The following is a 17,984-nucleotide window of genomic DNA, read 5'->3' as shown; positions in this document are numbered from 1 at the left end:
CTGTATATTTATGTCGCATTTATAACTACAAACAGCTAATAACCCATAATACCCATAATTGCCACACAATTATTGTTATTTTATTTATATTCACTTATTCAGTTATCCAGCAAATCCTTTTATTTCCACATATTTGATTCTATATGATGTCTTTATAATTATATATTCTAGGCAGATATTGCAGATATATTCCTACGTCATGTCTTGGTAAGTGTAAATAAAGGATGAGGACGAGTGTGCACACTCGTGATTGGAACAGGTAAAAAAGGGTTTGGTTTTCAGTCTGTGGGAAGTAAAATGTTTCTAATTCCAGAGGAGAACAGGTTCAACAGGCTGTGATGTCACGACCGTCACCAACATGGGACGCGTTTCCTCCTGTCGGCCGAGCTTCCTCAGTTGTCCCAGGTAAGACCACTGCTCTGATTTATCTCACACATCCCAATGTTTAATTAGGGAAGGAGGACAGACAGCCAGTGTGTTTATGGCGGAGGCAGCCTGCGTCTGTTTGGATCAGATACCACGGCCTCGGATGTATCTTGTTTACATGAGAGAAGAAGTCCCATGTGAACCTGAATGACTTGGCTGCATTCAGCATGTGCGTTTAATGGCTGATACTGTTGGTTTTAGGTGACTTATTGGCATGGAAACACATATTTTGGAGAAGCAGGGACGTGTTATCACATGATTCAGGATTAACTGTGTTTGCACTGTAATTGTAATGTTTTTATTTGAGATGTTTTTATGTGTTTAATGAGCATTTGTTAGATGACGGAGAGTGTGACCTGTTTAAATGTAATTTAACTTGGTACATTTACTGGACATCATATTTAACTTGAGTATTTCCAATATACTGTATGCTACTTTATGTTATACACCGTTTTGGAAGTCAATATTGTACTTTTACTCCACCAAATGTCAACAGTATTAACTTTACATGTTCAGAATCAGAATATAAATCAACTAATACATTATGATGTATTATTATAGATTAAGATCCCCAGCAGTACATGCAGCACATGTTAATGCATCATTATGATCCAGTGATTTTATACACTTTATATTATTCTGAAATAGGCCATTCTGCAAAATGAGTGCTTTTGATACTTTAAGGTAATTATTGCGATACTTATTTATAATACTTTATTGCAGGACAAGGTCTTTTTACACTCTGTTTGCATCAGTGTAAGATCAAAGTATAACCACCACTGCAAAAATAGTATTTCACCTCATTGTAAGGGGAGACACCTCAGGTTAAAACATTATTTTCGTGCACTTGAAGAAGGAAATTAAGTCTGAAAAGGTCAACATTTGTATCATTATAGTATTTTTGCTTCATTAATATGTCTAGTAAAAAGAAAACACCCCAAAAAACACATTCAGGTGTTTATTTTACTACACTTTGTCTATCTGTGTCTGTAGATTTCTCTTAAATTCAACAAAAGCCAGCATCAGATAATGCCTCATTAGCATTTAAAAACATAACATTTTAGCAAACTTGTAATAAGAATCATACATAATAAATGAGCGTCTTAATGTAAGCAATCAACTGGGGACGTTTCATGGTGATATCTATCAGTTAACATTTTCTTTACACTGTGTTGTTGTTTTTATCACAAACATGGTGACACCAGTATTTATGGCTGTTTGCAGTATTTTCTGATTAATGAAGAGATATCTATAAAAACCTTTGACTCTAACATGTCAACAAAATGAAATTTGAATTTTGAACCTGGCTTTATCCAATGTTTACATTGCTATTCTGGAAATGTCAGCAAATGAGCACATATATTTTATGACAAAATTCCCTTATTTGCATATTTAAACATAACTTTTTAGTAAACTTAAAACCATTTGTCTTCATGTAGTGGAGGAGTTTCATGGTGATGTATTAGTTAGAAATCTTACTTCATTCACCTGTATTGTCCCTTTAACCACAGTAAAAATATGTTAGATGACGTTTTCTTTGAATCCACATTATTTGTATTAATGTATATAAATATATATTAACTTTACTTACTCTTTACAGTAATTGACACCAGAGAAGGAGATGAAACTGCCCAATGTTTGGAGTGATTTTTACTTTTTGACTTTAAAAGGTAATTGAGTACAGTAATGCTGCAGTGTGTGTTGTTTTGTTTCGACACTGTCACTTTAAACCTCTGCTACTCTGGTGAAAGTTCAGCCCGGTGAATACACGCTGATCTCAAGCGCACCTCTCTATTGTCTCATGTGTAGCAGTTGGAGGGAGGAGATGACAGGTTACTCCCACAAAAGAGTCAGAGCTGCAGATTTTCGACTGCAGCAACGTGACATCCTGCATCACACACAGCCTGTGTTCAGTGTCCTCACACACACACACACACACACACACACACACACACACACACACACACACACACACACACACACACACACACACACACACACACACACACACACACACTCACACACACACACACACACACTGGGCTGGTAGAAAAGAAGGAGTGTTGCCAGGTAGGAACTATGTGTCAATAAAGAGACACACATGTACAGAGTAAACTGGGAACATGCTACGCTGTAGAGCACATACCTCCACCAATAACAACAGACAATCTAAATAGAAAATCTGCAACTGGGTCTGGATCTGCATGATATGACAGACAATCACATGACGTAGGTTCTTGTTTATCTTCGTCCAGCTGACTGCGATAGATGGTAAGAAAACAGAGGGAAATCACTGATGTGTGTGTGATAGAGATCCAAGACAGCCAATCACAGTTTCATGAAACATGACATCGTCCATAGCAACGGGGGTCAACCCCCTTTAAGGTTGAATATGTAGAATCTTTATTGAAAGCTTTATTTAAAAAAAAAAAAAGAAAAGAAAGAAGAATACACCCGCGGGGCGTTTTGAGATGTACAGAATGAAAATGTTGCTTTTCAATAAAAAAATATATTTAGTCTGAATTAATATTTTAAAGAATGTTGACTGGTTTGACAATGACTTCCTGTCACGTTCTTTTTACACTGTACCAGCCAATAGCCTTGGGCATTGCGGGTTGCCAGGGTTGTCTGTTGTTGGGTGCAGCTACTGTAGGCTGGCACTGGGTGAAATGGAGTTTGCCAATCCTGCAGCTGCTTATTTGTCCCAGCAGCTGAGTGACTGGAGACGGGCAAAAACTAGAGCCAAGCATTCACTCCATGGACTGAGATAAAGGAGTTCAACGCCATTAAAGCACACGGCTTTATGGCTACGTTTCTCCTTGATCGGTAAGCTAACTTTCATGTTTACTTAGCTGTAACGGCTAACGGTAGCTGTCAGTCAAACTTCTCTACAATACTTGTTTTTATGGTGCGATTTGCCGGAGGGTATGGGTTCAAACAGGCTCATACAGACTTCTGTAGGCTAGTGGGCCGGATCTGACAAACCTGGCAACCCGACTGCTGGAATTATTTTTTGTTGTTGTGTTCTGCTCATTCTCCATATTCAACCTTTAAAGGTGCGATCACACAGATAAACATTTGCCTCCTCCCTTCTGTGCGAGCAAAAAGGCCAATACAACATTCACGTCCGGTGGCAAAGCAAATTCTCGTAGAGTTCTGTGTGACCGTGTCTTTTCGAATTCATTAGTAAAAGTTGTACTCAGCAGCTTTGTGATTTAAGAAATTAGAATTGTTTAGCACTATTTAGGATTTAAAGCAATTCTTATCTTTCTGCAATTTTTACACTAAAAAGCTCCTAATAAGTGGATGGATCATTCAAATATAAAAGAAATCCACCAGGTGTTTAAACTCATCAATATTCAAGTCTCGTATATTTCTGATAAAGGGCTGACCAAATAATTTTCTTTTCGGACCAAATAAAATGATTTGTCGAGCTTCCTGCCTGTCACCTGTCGCTCCGTTTGTGCTGCGTTCAAAGGCCATGGGAAGTCCGAAGTTTCTGACCTCCAAGTAAGCAAAGTGCACTGGATACCTGTCAAAGTGGAACCTCTTACTAGTGAATTCGGGGAAGGTCGATATCCCCCAAATCCAATTCCAGTTTGACAGATACTCCAGTGCACTTTGCTTACTTGGAGGTCAGAAACTTCGGACAGCATTTCTCTCTCAACCCTCGTGTCAGGGGGGGAGGGAGCGTCAGAGGTCAGGCAGGGGGAAGAGGGGGGGACTTTTGAGGGAAGCACTGAGTAATCTAACTGTGACATTCCAGAAAGTTAAGAATTGCTTTAAGAGTCCTCCTAGTGGTGAGATCAAATGTTTTGTTTTCCGTTCCTTACTTCCAATAATATGACCTCCTTTAAGGAAACCTCTCCTCTTCATCATTAGCTTCCTGTTTGACTGAATGACCTCCTGATGGAACCCCCTTCATACGAGGAGGCCCGGTTTCACCCTCCGGCTCTGAGCACCATAGTGCTCAACATCCCTCCTCCCCCCTCCTACGACGCCTCCCTCAACTCCCCTCCAACACCTCCTCCAACTTATGGAGAAGCAGGCAAGATAAAAATCTCTCTGCTCTGTATTTTACCTTGGTGTGCAGGTGCCCCGTTTGATTGCATCGCAGTCTTGGTTGCAGCGCCCAGGCTGCAGCGCTCATGCTCAATACTGGACCAGTTTTTTTAATAAGTTGTTGCCATTATTCACTTACACAGAAAATTCCCCTTTAACGTGGACCTATTTCTTTTTTTTCTAGTTACAAACCAGCCGGGTCCTTTTCCCATACTGACTGTGCCAACTGGGACCATAACCCATCCAATTACACAAGGTATTAAAGTTGCATCTGTTCTACTGCTTTTAATAGCAACCATACTGTACAAACTAGCTGGGTGGGTGAAAATTAAAAGTTATAAAGAAAGAAAAGTTATAATCTGTAATTTTCGTCTAGTTAATTGTCTTTTAAGTCACTATCTATCAAAGTGTGATTTAAAACAATGGTGAAATCAATGAGAGCACTTCAAATCTGTGTGTCTGTGGAGACATTCCCTCTCTAGATGTAAATACGCCGCCATGTTAGTGACGCTGCTGACAGTGGTTGGTCTGCAGGCCCGGACTCGGTATCTTGATTCCCATCTGCCGGTAATTTGAATTTGCCCTACAAGTGGGTCTGGAAAAGAGCAGGTCTATTCTTCCCTTTTTCCGTTTCCTATCCCTTTTTTCTGGATCCAATCACCAAGCTGGCCTTTTTCACCTGGCGTGTACTGGCTGGTTACACGCGATGACAGCCACATAAGCGAAGCGAAGCAACCGCTACCCGTTGATGGAGCTGTCGCTGCAGTTTTAAAGGATTTCAGTGGCAAGTTTACTTTGAAAACTGAGCGGAAACTTGCCCTGGAGAAATTCCTCCAAAGAAAGGATGTATTTGCTTTACTGCTGACTGGTTTTGGTAAAAGTTGAATCTATCAGATCATCCGGATTGTTGGTCTGATTGGTTGGACGACTGAACTACGCCCGCATCTTGTGCTGAAGGAAATCACAGCAGCCTTCCCAGAACAACGTGCAATCTACGATTGAACTTGGTCTGGCGTTACCCAGGATACTGTCGGCCCAGATCGTCACTGCCGGTTATGCTGCGTTCACTTTTAATCCGAAATCAGGAAACTTCAGAGTCAGGCTTGTAGTAAGAGCAGAAGTGTAATAGGAACGCGCGCATGTGTGTGTGTGTGTGTGTGTGTGTGTGTGTGTGTGTGTGTGTGTGTGTGTGTGTGTGTGTGTGTGTGTGTGTGTGTGTGTGTGTGTGTGTGTGTGTGTGTTTGTGTATGGATTTAGGAGGGTAATATAGGGGACAGGCCAGAAGTAGAGAGGTGAATGTGTGTCAATAAAGTTTACAAAATAGCAAAAAAAAGTAAAAAGTCCACACAAATAGTGGCCGTGAACGTGACAAGATGGAGGGCTCTGAGGGAACAGGCTCGCCATCAATTACATCTACCACCAAATATCATTTTGTTTCTAATATGCATCCTCCCTGTACCCTCTGAATGCCAGTTGGTGAAAGATCCTCTGTAGGCGGCAGACAAACTCAGCCAGAAGCAGTCGTGACGCAGCCGCAGCCTGTTCCCATCTCAGTGGCGTATCTGAAAGACGTTCCTGGTTTGGTAGAGTGCCCACACTGCCTCCACCTTGTCACCACTCAGGTCACATACGTGTCTGGGAATGCGGCCTGGTGCACTTGTCTGCTTCTCTCATTGATGGGGTGAGACACAGACGTACACATTCATGAATGTTCAACATCTGAGTGCTGAACCAGCTTCTACAAAGCTTTTTTTAATATCTCTGTGTTGTGTCCGTCTTCTCGCTCTCAGGTTGATCTGTGGTTGCTGTCTGATTCCGTTCATGATGCGAAGCCTACAAGATGCACATCACTCCTGCCCAGAGTGTGGGAAACTTCTGCACAAGTACAAAAGATGACACTGCCACGATTAATGAAGGCTCCTCTAGTCCACATCCCCCTCATAGCAAATTCTTTGTCACAACATGGATAAATCATTTGTCATAAGCGAGGAATGAAAACAACTCAAAGGGAAGCAAGAGTGTATTTACGTGATGATCTAAGGTATGCAGAGTACACACTGAACGCAGAGTTTGGACTTTTACTGTTTGTAAAGTTTCTACGGACATTTTCATACAATTTTTCTGCAAAAAAAAAACCCTCACCACTTTTCACAATGAAGGACAAAATCCCCATCTTTTATCCTACAGGGGTGAGTATATGTATGTTTGTAGTGTATCGTAGTATATATAGTATATTTTAAGTATTTAAAATATACTTGAACTTGAACAGGCACAGCACACAAGCATTTCTCACACAGAAAATCAGTATGCAAAAACACTTTCTGTACCTTTAACCCTCTCTAAGAAAGTTTTTTTTAATACAAATCGATGAAGAGGAGGAGAATACTGAATCCGTCCTTAATACGGCACCATTTTACCACGATGATGCTTTAAAACATTACACAGCAGATTAAACAGAGATCATTTACGATGAACAAGATGATGTCCAGTCCAGGGACTTCAGTAATAGTTTTGTTTTTCATTTATGTGACGATTGTATTTGCTATATTTAAATACTAAAAGGACAAAATCTTTATATTTGTGTCTGTTTCTAATGTATATAATGCAAACATTCATGTTTACTTTATTTAACTTGTCCTGACTTTAATGCCAGACATGATTTTCTTTGGTAAAGCAAACAAAACACAACGACTTAACATGCTGTAATTTATTTTTGTGCATATGTCCCCTGCACTTCCAGTGTAAACCCACTCAGGTGTCTGACTTAAATACTTTTAGCTTTGTTAGGGCAGTAAAAATAACCTTTTTTAAATAACTTTTATTATTCTTATTCGTGCATGGAAGTGAGGGGACCTGATGTAAATCCAGCTCTGCCCGGCTTCAACATGCGCAGGTTCAATCAACCAGTGGTTGAACACACCTGTGTGGGTGTGCAGGGCCTTTACGCTTCAATCTGTCAAAAATGATATGTAAGTATTAATAAATATATCAATAATAACACAGGACTGGAACTTGCTACACTTCCAAATGATTGAAGGAACTTTTATTACAAAGAGGTACACAAAACAATAATTAAATGCAAAATAATGAAGGTTTTGGTTGCTATAAAAAATGTTTACATCAGTAAAGTTTACTCATGTTGAAAGATTTATAATGTGAACGATCAGTTTAGAAACATAAAAAACTCTTAAAACATGTTTTCTACGCCTCAAAATTAGAAAATACAGACACAATCTCAACTCCAGTCAGTTAAGATGATTATATATTACCGCATATATCTTTTTTATTTTATTAAAATTAAATTCCATGTCATAAATTTGCATTTGCATTATTTCCCAAAGGTAAAAAAACATAACTAGAATTTCACAGCCTATGTGTTTTCCCTCTTCTGAACAAGTTTATATCTTCCAGGAATAGTTTGACATTTTGAGAAAAAGACATATATTCATTTTCTTGCTAAGAACTGTGAACTGTGAAGCATGAGGACACACTTAAAACGTCTACATCACTACTTTTTGAGATTGTCTTAATGCGCTGTTCTTACATATAACTAGGAAAAGTGATGAAGTGTAATTTTATGGGTAATCCAAGTATTTATAACTGTAGAAATTATGACCGGAGCAAAGAAGGAAATCAGGCGACGTAGTAAGCTAAAAGAACGCTAAACTGCTTTAGCTCTAAAATGAAAAAGTGTGACGAAACCAAGCCCCGCCCATCAGCCGCCCATCAGCCGCCCATCAGCTGCCCATTAGCCGCCCATCAGCCGCCCCTCAGCCGAGCAGCTGGACAAATTTTCTCATTTTACAGATAAACAGTACACTAAAATATGTTTTCGAAAACACCCTATGCAAAAAAAAAGGCGACACAGTAACAGAATATCGAGTTATATTTCATCCGCTCTTTCTAGTTTCACAGTTTGATTGGAGTTCATGAGCAGTCGCGGACGCTGGGTCAGAGAATCCTCTGCTCTGATTGGTTGTCGGTCAGGCGCAGTGGATATAGCGGATGCCAGTCACGATCACAATTTTTTACTTCCCACAATTAAACATGATCGACGTTTAAAGTGCGTACTCCCTACATAGAAAACTCTGCTACCTATCAACTCAAGCATGTTCTAATCTGACAGCCGGCCACCAGGGGGCGATCAGGATGTTTTGGCTTCATTTCGCTGTCCTTTCGCTTTGTGCACAAACTACAATGGCAGCCTGTAAAAACTTTCCTAATGTTGCAGCTGCAGTCCAGAGTAGACCTCTGAGTCCTGGACGTCTGCAGTAGCACCTGAATATATTCAACAGAGGACATACGGGCAACACTAAAACACTAAAATAATGTCGGGAGCAAAAGGCGGAACGCTAGTCTCTACTCATGTGAAGAAGAACCTTATTTGAAGTCTTATTTTGTTGCAAAGGTTGAATGTGAGCAACATGGACATTAAAGTTTAACTCGAACCCACAGTCTTTTTCGACATGAAAATAAATCAAATACGTTTTTGGGGTGATCACCTATTAACAGAGAAATCCCGGAGTGTCACTAACAGCCAGATATGGTTGTCACTGATTACCTCGGGATAACGAAAGCATCTAAAACAGCTTTTTTTAACCACTAATACTGCTCAAAATAGCACCAAACCTCTGCAGTTCAGAGTCCCTGCACATAAAACGAAGCACCAACAACGTACTTAGCGAACCCGGAGTTTATTAAAAAAGACTGTTTTTACGTTGCTACAAGCCTTAGCAGTCGGCTACATACATATTGAGAGGCAGATGTTGGTGTTTCATTCATGTGTAGGGACTCTTATCATGCTACTGCAGAGGTTTGGTGTTATTTTGAGCAGAATTAGTGGTTAAAAAAGCTGTTTTGGATGGTTTCACGCTCCGCCCTGAGCTACTCAGTGTTAGCCATGTCTGGCTGCTAATGCTAATGTAAAAGGGCAATACAAATATTTTGTCCCCCAAATCATTGAATAATCGTTATAAATAATAAATAATCTCAATATCCACAAAAATAACTGTGTTTGACATTTTGGCCATAATCGTGCCGCCATACTTTAGACAGAGGCACAGTAGCCGTTTCCCCTCGATGCTAAGCTAACCGTCTCCTAGCTTTAGCTTCATGCCTTCACAGCTTCTACCAGACAGAAACTGTATTAAATGGGATCGACCTTCTTCTCTAACCCTGTGCACAAAAGCTCTCAAAATGCAGAGCTATCCCTTTGATGATATAGACTTCATAAATACTGTGATTATACACCTGGTGTGAATAGCAGGTGGAGTAAACAGGGTGAAGGTTGTGGTTGAAGGATATGTGCGTTGGCTGTGCTGCTGAATCTATGAACCAATGCAATGACTGATTAACACACCTGCTTTACTGTCCTTATATCGCTGCCAAGTTGGACTCTTTCTTTAATCAAAATGTTGTTATTATCTGCAAAAAAAATCAAACACACGGTCTAACTTCCAAAGAAACATTTATTAGCAATGTCTGACCGAAGAATCGCTGATAAATGCATCTTTGCAAATGAGACGTTGTGCGTGATTTTGTTTGTAACTTACTCGTCCTTCTTCTCCACACCTGTCTCATGAAATAGATGTTATATTATTATAATTATTATTATTTATCATTCTATCATGTTGATAGGACAATAAAATTGGTCTTGGTTACTTTGACGAAGCTGTGAAGTTTTTTCATCTTTTCAAGAGGGTGAGTTGTGCATATGTTTGAGCATAATGTGTGTGTGTGATTGTGTATGCTTCCATTTTGACCTTAACGGTGTTAAACAAAGGGCATTTAGATATTAGTGATATACTTGATATGAACAGCAGCCAATAGCAGAGATCCAGCACGGCTCAGATATGAAAGTTAATCAGCTACAGAGTGGTGGGTCTGGTCTGCAGATAACAAAAGTATTCACAACTACCAACTCAGCACTGACACACACACACACACACACACACACATTTATCAGCCTTTCACTTCACCACACCCTTCCTACCTTCCCTTCAAGGTTTTTCCAGTGTCCAGTTTGTCAGTCTGTAGGTGAGCCGTCATGAGGACGCTGTTGCTGCTGGGGGTGACGGCCTTCTGTCTCTGTGCGTTTGTCGTCGCCGACCGACAACCTGATCGTCAGACAGACACAACCTCCCCTGAGAAGGATGAGGGAGTCTTACAGCTGAAGAAAGGCAGCTTCAACAGGGCACTGAGAAAATATAAGCAGCTGCTGGTGCACTTCTGTAAGTTACACACATAGACTCACACAGCTTGATCTTAAACGACATGTTTCTAAAGACGTAAGCGTAAAAACAAAAAAGACACAAACTAAATGGTTTGTAAGTGTCTTTGCACTCAAAGCCAACACTGCAGTGAATGTCTCCTGTCCTTTTATAGACTCACTCTACGTCAGTGATGGAAGAAGTACTCAGATATTTAACGTACAAATGCTCTGTTACAACTAAACCTCCTGCATTCTTATATACCAGAAGTACTAACAGTAATCATTTTGCAGAATGGCTGAATTTTAATTATTGATGTTGCCGCTGGTAAAGGCAATTATAAATTATCTGTACATGTTTTATAACTATCTCTATATCGCTCTGAACTTATTATGCTGTGTAGCTTGAGTTTGCCTCTGGGGACCAGTAAAGTTTAATATATGTGCAGAAATGATTATATCTTGCATTATTAATCTGAATCTGGAAAGTAAAGTCATCAAGTTAATATAACGCAGTGCGGTAAAAAGCAGAGATGTGTACTTGAGACTTGAGGCGACTCATGTCACTGTTTTGATGCAACTTAACTGAATTTTTTTTTTTACTTTAGACATGATGAGTCAAATTACTTGTATGTGTCCATTTCATGTTTTCAGTTTAAATATTAAATATTAAGAATGTTAATCGTTTTAGTGTTGACAATATAAGCGTCTAACATCTAAATTTAGCCTTATTTTGATTTATAAATAATAAAATAAATAAGCATATAGAGCGTACAGGTAAGATTGCAGTATCTTTGGGTAAAATAGTGATAAAGACTCAGGACCAGTCACATATCTGGTAAAAAAAGTCCAATATTTGCCTCTGAATTGTTGTGACGTAGACGTATGAAAGTCACTAACACCTCAAAGTGTTGCTTCCAGTAGTAGTACTTGAGTGAACGTACTCAGTTACTCTGCCGACTATGTGTCTCTGTTCCTGTGTAGATGCTCCTCTGTCTGGAGAAGGTCATCGTATCTCTGAAGCGTTCGAAGGCGCTGCTGCAGAGCTCCGGGGGTCAGAGGTCAAACTGGCCGTGGTTGATGTGGCGAAGGAGAAGGACCTCGCTAAAGAGCTCAATGTGACAGGCCACGCCACAATCAGGCTTTACCTTTCCGGAGATAAACACAACCCCGTGTCCTGCCCAGGTACGTGTACAGTATATATACATACATATATATATATCTATATATATATCTATATATATATCTATATATATAGATATATATATGATCTGATTCCTCTCGAAGAAAGGAATTAGATCTTAAAAACACAGAAAGACACAGAACGCAGCATTAACTCTGTTAACTGTGACATGATGAGAAAGTAAGTACTAATGTTGAAAAGAAATTATAAAATACACGAAGCTACCCATAAGATCGTAGCCCACTGAGCGGGAAAGTCACAGCACAGACCCTCCTCTGTGGAACAAATACAACTCGTCTCGTCTCGTCTAACTCAACAAAGCAAATATTTCCCCAAATCCTCTTTAATATCAGCCGTGCTCTGCACTATTGAAGCTTTTTTGGTCTGAGTGTAATATTGAAGGTGTAAATCATCTTTGTGATGAAGTTCCTCAGAGCTCGGCGTCCATCTTAACTTGGCTGAAAAGGAGGTCGGGGTCTGTTGCTGACCTCATCACCGATCTGAGCCAAGCAGAGGCCTCAGAGGAACTGACGGTGGTTGGATTCTTTAAGGTAAAAATCGTTTTTTCATTTTTCCTGCTTCTCATTGACGCCGTGACTGTCCATTTTGAATTACGATTTGTCTTTGTGTGTTTTTAGGAGATGAAGCACGAGTACGTCGAGGTGTTTTACGCTGCAGCGATCGACCTTCCCGACATTAACTTTGCTGTGACACAGAACAATGAAGTTATCACCAAATATGGTCTCCAACATGACGTTGTGCTGTTGCTCAAAAAGGTACTTTAAAGACAACAAACAACTCTGACAGACTGTTGTGTGTTTATGTCTGTATTGAGTGTTTCCTCTGTGTTTTCTTAGTACTGACTCAATTATTTAAATATCTACGCATTTTGGATCCAAGGGATGGGATTTAAATAATTTAACCACCACATTAAGCTGCTATAATACATTAGTTAATGCAGTGCATTCTTACCTGTGTGTGTGTGTGTGTGTGTGTGTGTGTGTGTGTGTGTGTGTGTGTGTGTGTGTGTGTGTGTGTGTGTGTGTGTGTGTGTGTTTGTGTGTGTGTGTGTGTGTGTGTGTGTGCGCGTGTGTGTGTGTGTGTGTGTGTGTGTGTGTGTGTGTGTTGCAGTCTAAGCTTATCCAGGCTTACAAAATGATGCCTCAGACGTCTAAAGAGATGCTGATGGTTTTTATCACCGTCTACCAGATGGACCCAGTCACTGAGTACACGGGACAGGTTGAGTATTAGATGCATATTATCATACACAGCCTGTATAATGACTCTACTCCCACATGTTATGTTTTATTTTTGTATTTAAACTCACTGAGATGTGTTTCGTCATATAAACACATTGGAAGACTGTCTATGGTATGGGATATTTGTATTTGGGTCAAAAATCTCTTTACATGAAAATGAAAATTAGGTTTCTCTGCACGTTAGGCCAAACATTTCACTTGATTTTGTGAATATTATTCTCATATTAAAAATCTACAACCTACGCAGGAGATATAAAGAGTAAAAATTAAATAAAGGTTGTATTTTTGAACAAATAATCACTGGGGTTTAATGGGGTGGAAAATTCTGTGTTGTTTTGCATACCATTAAATTGTAAATTATAGTGTCAAATCATAACAGATGTTATCGCAGGACACTTTTCATACGGAGTGGGTCTAGACAACACATTATAATTCTCAATATTTTATATATAATTGTTCTTTAATGCCCATCTTGAAGATTCACTTTAGAAAAGCTTCAGGGGTGTCAAACCGATCCAGGAAAGGGCCGCTGTGGCTGCAGGGTTTCATTCCAACTAAACAAGAACACACCTGACTCGACTCACTCAATAAACTGAACTGTCTTCACACAGTTGATTTGTTGGACCAGGTGTGTTTTTGATTGGTTGGAATGAAAACCTGCAGCCACACCGGCTCTTTACTGGATCATTTTGACACGTGCTTTGTGGGAACGGCAACATGCATGAGGTGGATTTTGCCTTTTTCAAAATAGGATTGCTGCAATAAAAGGGATATGGAAACACCTTTGCCGAATTACTTGTGATGTAGCAAACATTTAACTCACATGGCTGACCAGCTGTTTGTGCTCTCGCTCTTGTTAATGCAGATGTAATAATGTAATTCTCTCTCTCTCGCAGACCGCCACTCAGATATTAACATCACCTGTGTTGAACCACGCCCTCCTGTTTATCAACAAAAGCTCTGCTGGATTTAAAGAGATCTACTCCGCCTTTAACGGCGCTGCAGAAGCATTCAGGTTGCAGGTAAAAAACAAACAAATGATTTCAAACAAAAGACATTTTAGAAGATGGAATACTTCACCTCTGCATGCATGTGTGTGTGTGTGTGTTCAGATTTTGTTTGTGTGGGTGAACGTGGATGAGGCTCGTAACGGCAGGTTGATGGAGTATTTCCGTGTTCGGGAGTTGGAGGCTCCTCTGATCCGACTGGTCAACCTGACAGACCACGTGACCTATCACCTGCCCTCTGACACTCTGGATGTTCAGACCATAAAAACATTCTGCCAGTCCTACTTAGACGGCAAAGCCAAGGTAACGTTCACTCTAATTATGTGTGTGACAGGAAACAGGAGCTGGAGAAAGAGCTTGATATAAATAATGTGTTTGTGTGAACAGCCTAAGATGCAGAGTGAGCCGATACCTGAAGGATGGGACAAACAGCCGGTGAAGGAGCTGGTGGGAATGACTCTGGAGAAAGTCGGCTTCAACCCCAACAAGACTGTCTTTGTCATGTTCTGTATGTAAATATACACAGTTTCAAAACTAGATACCTAAACAGATACCTAAAGGTCCTGGGCTGAAAGTTTTACCTGTACTCATCTTTTTTTGGTGCCAATGGGCGAACAGTTTTTACTCAACTTAAAAACTTAGACATCCACCGACTCTCTTGGTTGCCTATAACAGCCTGTGGACTGTCTTCTATGTAAAGGTAGGTTCAATGTATTCTCATGATCAGGTTCGTACGATATACGAAAAGTTCTGCACACAGATTCGTATATGGTATCTTACGACAGTGAACGAGACGGCGATGGACTGGAAGTTGCATTCAGTTGACGGTTAGGTGTAGGCATCAAATCTACCATTACATGACCGGTTTTAGCGGTGCATCGCTTTTTTCAGTAACAAAAATGTGGAATACATTCAAAATAAATGCGTGGCAATTTGTTGTTGCACGTGAGAAAAATGCACGAGAACAGTCTGTTCAGGTAAACATACTGCAGCGGAAACGGACCTAATGTTGGTGGCTGTCTTGTAACGGCAGTGACTAGTTTCAGAGTCAGACTCAGGGCGGTCTGAGTGTCCACGGTTGGCCGTGTGTGTAGCCGAGACACAGCCTGTGTGGATTCAAACAAAAAAACAAACTTCTTTTCCACCCGGATGTGGGTCAAGACTAAGTCCAGATCAAATCAAATTCTGATCCAGAACATAATGGGCAATAATGTTTTTCCAATGCTAACATAGAGGTTAAAGCTTCATGGTGGATCTATAAACACGAATGATTTATCTTCTAATACAGCCAGGAACAACTTCACCACTTCTCATTAGCAGAGTCCAAGAAAATTCCTTCCAACAAGGCCCGAGACTAAGACAAAATATGTGTGTTTCAGATCTTCCGTACAGTTCGGAGTCCCGTGCTCTGTTTCCGCTGTGGGAGGAGTTGGCCGAGGCCTTGAAGGACCGAGAGGACGTGGTCATCGCTCGCATCGACGCCTCGGCCAATGACATCAACATGTCGATGCAGGGCACCTACCCATCACTCTGCCTGTTCCCTGCTCTATATGCTGAACGGGTAAGGAGCATCTCAGTGATGATGTTTGTGTCATATATCCCTGTGGGTCGGATGCATTAAAAAAAAGCTGATTATTGACAAATGACTGCTTTAAAATGTGTTTTCTCTGCTCTGTGGAGAAAAGCTGACTGTATATGTATGTAAAAATGTTCAGTGTGTGATATCTGTGCTCCTGTCAGGTGGTGGTTTACACCGGTAAGAGGAATGTGAAGGACCTGGTGAAGTTTTTAGATAAAGAGATGGAGAAAGCCAAAAAATACAGAGTTGAGGTAAATTATCGCCCCAGAAACAGCAACATTACTGCAACTGTGTGTGTGTGTGTGTGTGTGTGTGTGTGTGTGTGTGTGTGTGTGTGTGTGTGTGTGTGTGTGTGTGTGTGTGTGTGTGTGCGTGCTTGCGTGTGTGTGTGTGTGTGTGTGTGTGTGTGTGTGTGTGTGTTACCGTTTCTAAATCCCCGTTAAAAATAACTTCTTTCTTTTGTGTCTCCAGGAGGATGAAGACAGGAGGAAGTACATTGAGGCTGCAAAGAGTGAAGAGGCAAAAAAAGCCAACAAAACCAAAGACGAGCTTTAATGCAGACACAAAGAGAGTAATGTGTGCGTGTGCGTGTGCGTGTGTGTGTGTGTGTGTGTGTGTGCATGCGTGTGCGTGTGTGATACCTTTTAGTCAGTACTCTCTAAACACAGATCTGGTTTTAACCGCCTGTCATATCAAATCCAATAAAGTCTTCAGTTAAAAAACTCTGATGGTTACAAGACTTTTTATTTATTTAACCAAAAAGGTTCTTGACATATAATTACAGATAAATAATGAATGACGCACAGCCCGACCGATGCATCAGCATGGTTGATATTATCGGCCGGGTGTGCTAATATTTCAGCCTTTAAGTAACAAAAACTAGCAGAACAGACAAAAATATGTTTTAGGTAATTAAGAAACAATGTCTCCAGTTTGTCCCCCAGAGTGCTGACAAATATAATATTCTTTAACTGTAAAATGTCCTTAAAAAAGAAATCCTTATCAAAATCCTGTCACTGTAATGTGTTTATGTTAAAGGATAATCTATATTTTTGAAATACCATGAAAATACCGAAACGCACAATAAATGAATCCTTCTAATACGATGCAGCATTTAAATACCCTATATATATTTCAATGTGATTACTTGTTGTAGATTATCCATCCATCTTCAACCGCTGGTCCCTACACCCTGGACAGGACGCCAGTCTATTGCAGGGCACTTTTTTGTAGATCACCAAATTAATAACATTTTCACCATCTCAAGAGTTAATGTTTCCTGGTTGTGTTCTGAAACAGCTGTTAAATTTGCATGTAGAGAAAAGTAAATATGTTTAGTCTAAACATTTAACTGAATATATATATATATATATATATATATATATAAACAATGTAGTGACCTTTTGAGGGGTTGAGACTTATGACGTGGTTACAGTCCTGCTGCCATGCCATTGGTCAAAACCAAACACAGTGTATCTATGGTCAAACCATAGACTGTATAAAAAATGGACTTAGCCTCTCCGTCTGAGTCCGTTCTCTCAACTTGATCCAATCATACTCGCCTCCGGGAGTCGACATCTTGTCTCGCCATCCTCTTACTAAAAGGAGCTTTGATGTGATGTTGGGGGTAGGGAGATACGTCCGTCTGGCTGACATTTACAGATTTAGCCACATTAACTCCGACTCCCGGGAGTCAGTGTTGAAATTTTTGTGAGTCATTTTTTAAATTTTGTAATGGGAATGGGTTTTCTTCTTTACGAGGGTAAAGACTGGCATGGCCCGCTTTGTCTCGAGCGGAGATTACATCGGCTCAGCGAGTCTAGTGCAGCCACTCCTGTGTCAGTCTAGTTGAAAACACATGGGCTCCAGGAATGAAGTGCAGGCAGCATTTTCTATGATTTAAACTGATATTCAACACAGTACCATAGACTGTAAAACACTGACCCTCACGGCCTGAATCATCCCTGTGCTCTAGATTAGCATCTAGTTTATGTGCCATCGATAGAAGGCTGTAATTCTAGTCATGGTGCAACTGCAGCTATTTAATTAGCATAACAGAGCTAACGTTAACATGGTGCGTTCCTAAACCATCTGTTTATACAGTTGATCAAAGAGCAAACCATCTTGTCACTTATGGAAACACCGACACACGAATGACCGCAGTCGAGGTCAAGATGACCGAGTTAGCGTGCTAATCCTGACAACTAGCCTCCGAGGTGAAGTGACAGCCAGAGACAAGCTGTCACCCAAGAGGCCACAC

General features: G+C 40.4%; 2 protein-coding genes across 4 annotated transcripts; both read left to right on the top strand.

The window, feature by feature from the left end:
• The first annotated feature begins 339 nt into the window (after positions 1-339).
• On the top strand, positions 340-9,817 carry LOC310965193 (lipopolysaccharide-induced tumor necrosis factor-alpha factor homolog). Of its 3 annotated transcripts, none has more exons than XM_083938673.1 (6): positions 340-405; positions 2,027-2,096; positions 4,309-4,474; positions 4,673-4,744; positions 5,962-6,169; positions 6,279-9,817. In XM_083938673.1, exons 3-6 carry the CDS (start codon positions 4,336-4,338, stop codon positions 6,382-6,384), a joined length of 525 nt encoding a protein of 174 aa, XP_083794799.1. In that variant the 5' UTR covers positions 340-405; positions 2,027-2,096; positions 4,309-4,335; the 3' UTR covers positions 6,385-9,817. The 3 variants fall into 3 exon arrangements, with proteins under 3 accessions (XP_083794799.1, XP_083794801.1, XP_083794800.1); XM_083938674.1 differs by lacking the exon at positions 340-405 and adding an exon at positions 480-595; XM_083938675.1 differs by lacking the exon at positions 2,027-2,096.
• A 717-nt stretch (positions 9,818-10,534) lies between these two features.
• Positions 10,535-16,279, top strand: LOC310957220 (protein disulfide-isomerase; the record flags this gene model as incomplete). Its single annotated transcript, XM_083927694.1, has 11 exons — positions 10,535-10,718; positions 11,681-11,881; positions 12,306-12,430; positions 12,518-12,655; positions 13,011-13,118; positions 14,035-14,160; positions 14,251-14,448; positions 14,533-14,653; positions 15,525-15,706; positions 15,886-15,975; positions 16,196-16,279. The coding sequence occupies 11 exons, from the start codon at positions 10,535-10,537 to the stop codon at positions 16,277-16,279; spliced, it is 1,557 nt and encodes a 518-aa protein (XP_083783820.1).
• Between the last annotated feature and the right edge of the window lie 1,705 nt (positions 16,280-17,984).

Source organism: Echiichthys vipera, assembly GCF_963691815.1.
Source record: "Echiichthys vipera genome assembly, chromosome: 2".
Classification (NCBI taxonomy): domain Eukaryota; kingdom Metazoa; phylum Chordata; class Actinopteri; order Perciformes; family Trachinidae; genus Echiichthys; species Echiichthys vipera.
The sequence above is the reverse complement of the archived record's forward strand: the minus strand, read 5'-3'. Positions and strand labels throughout refer to the sequence as shown.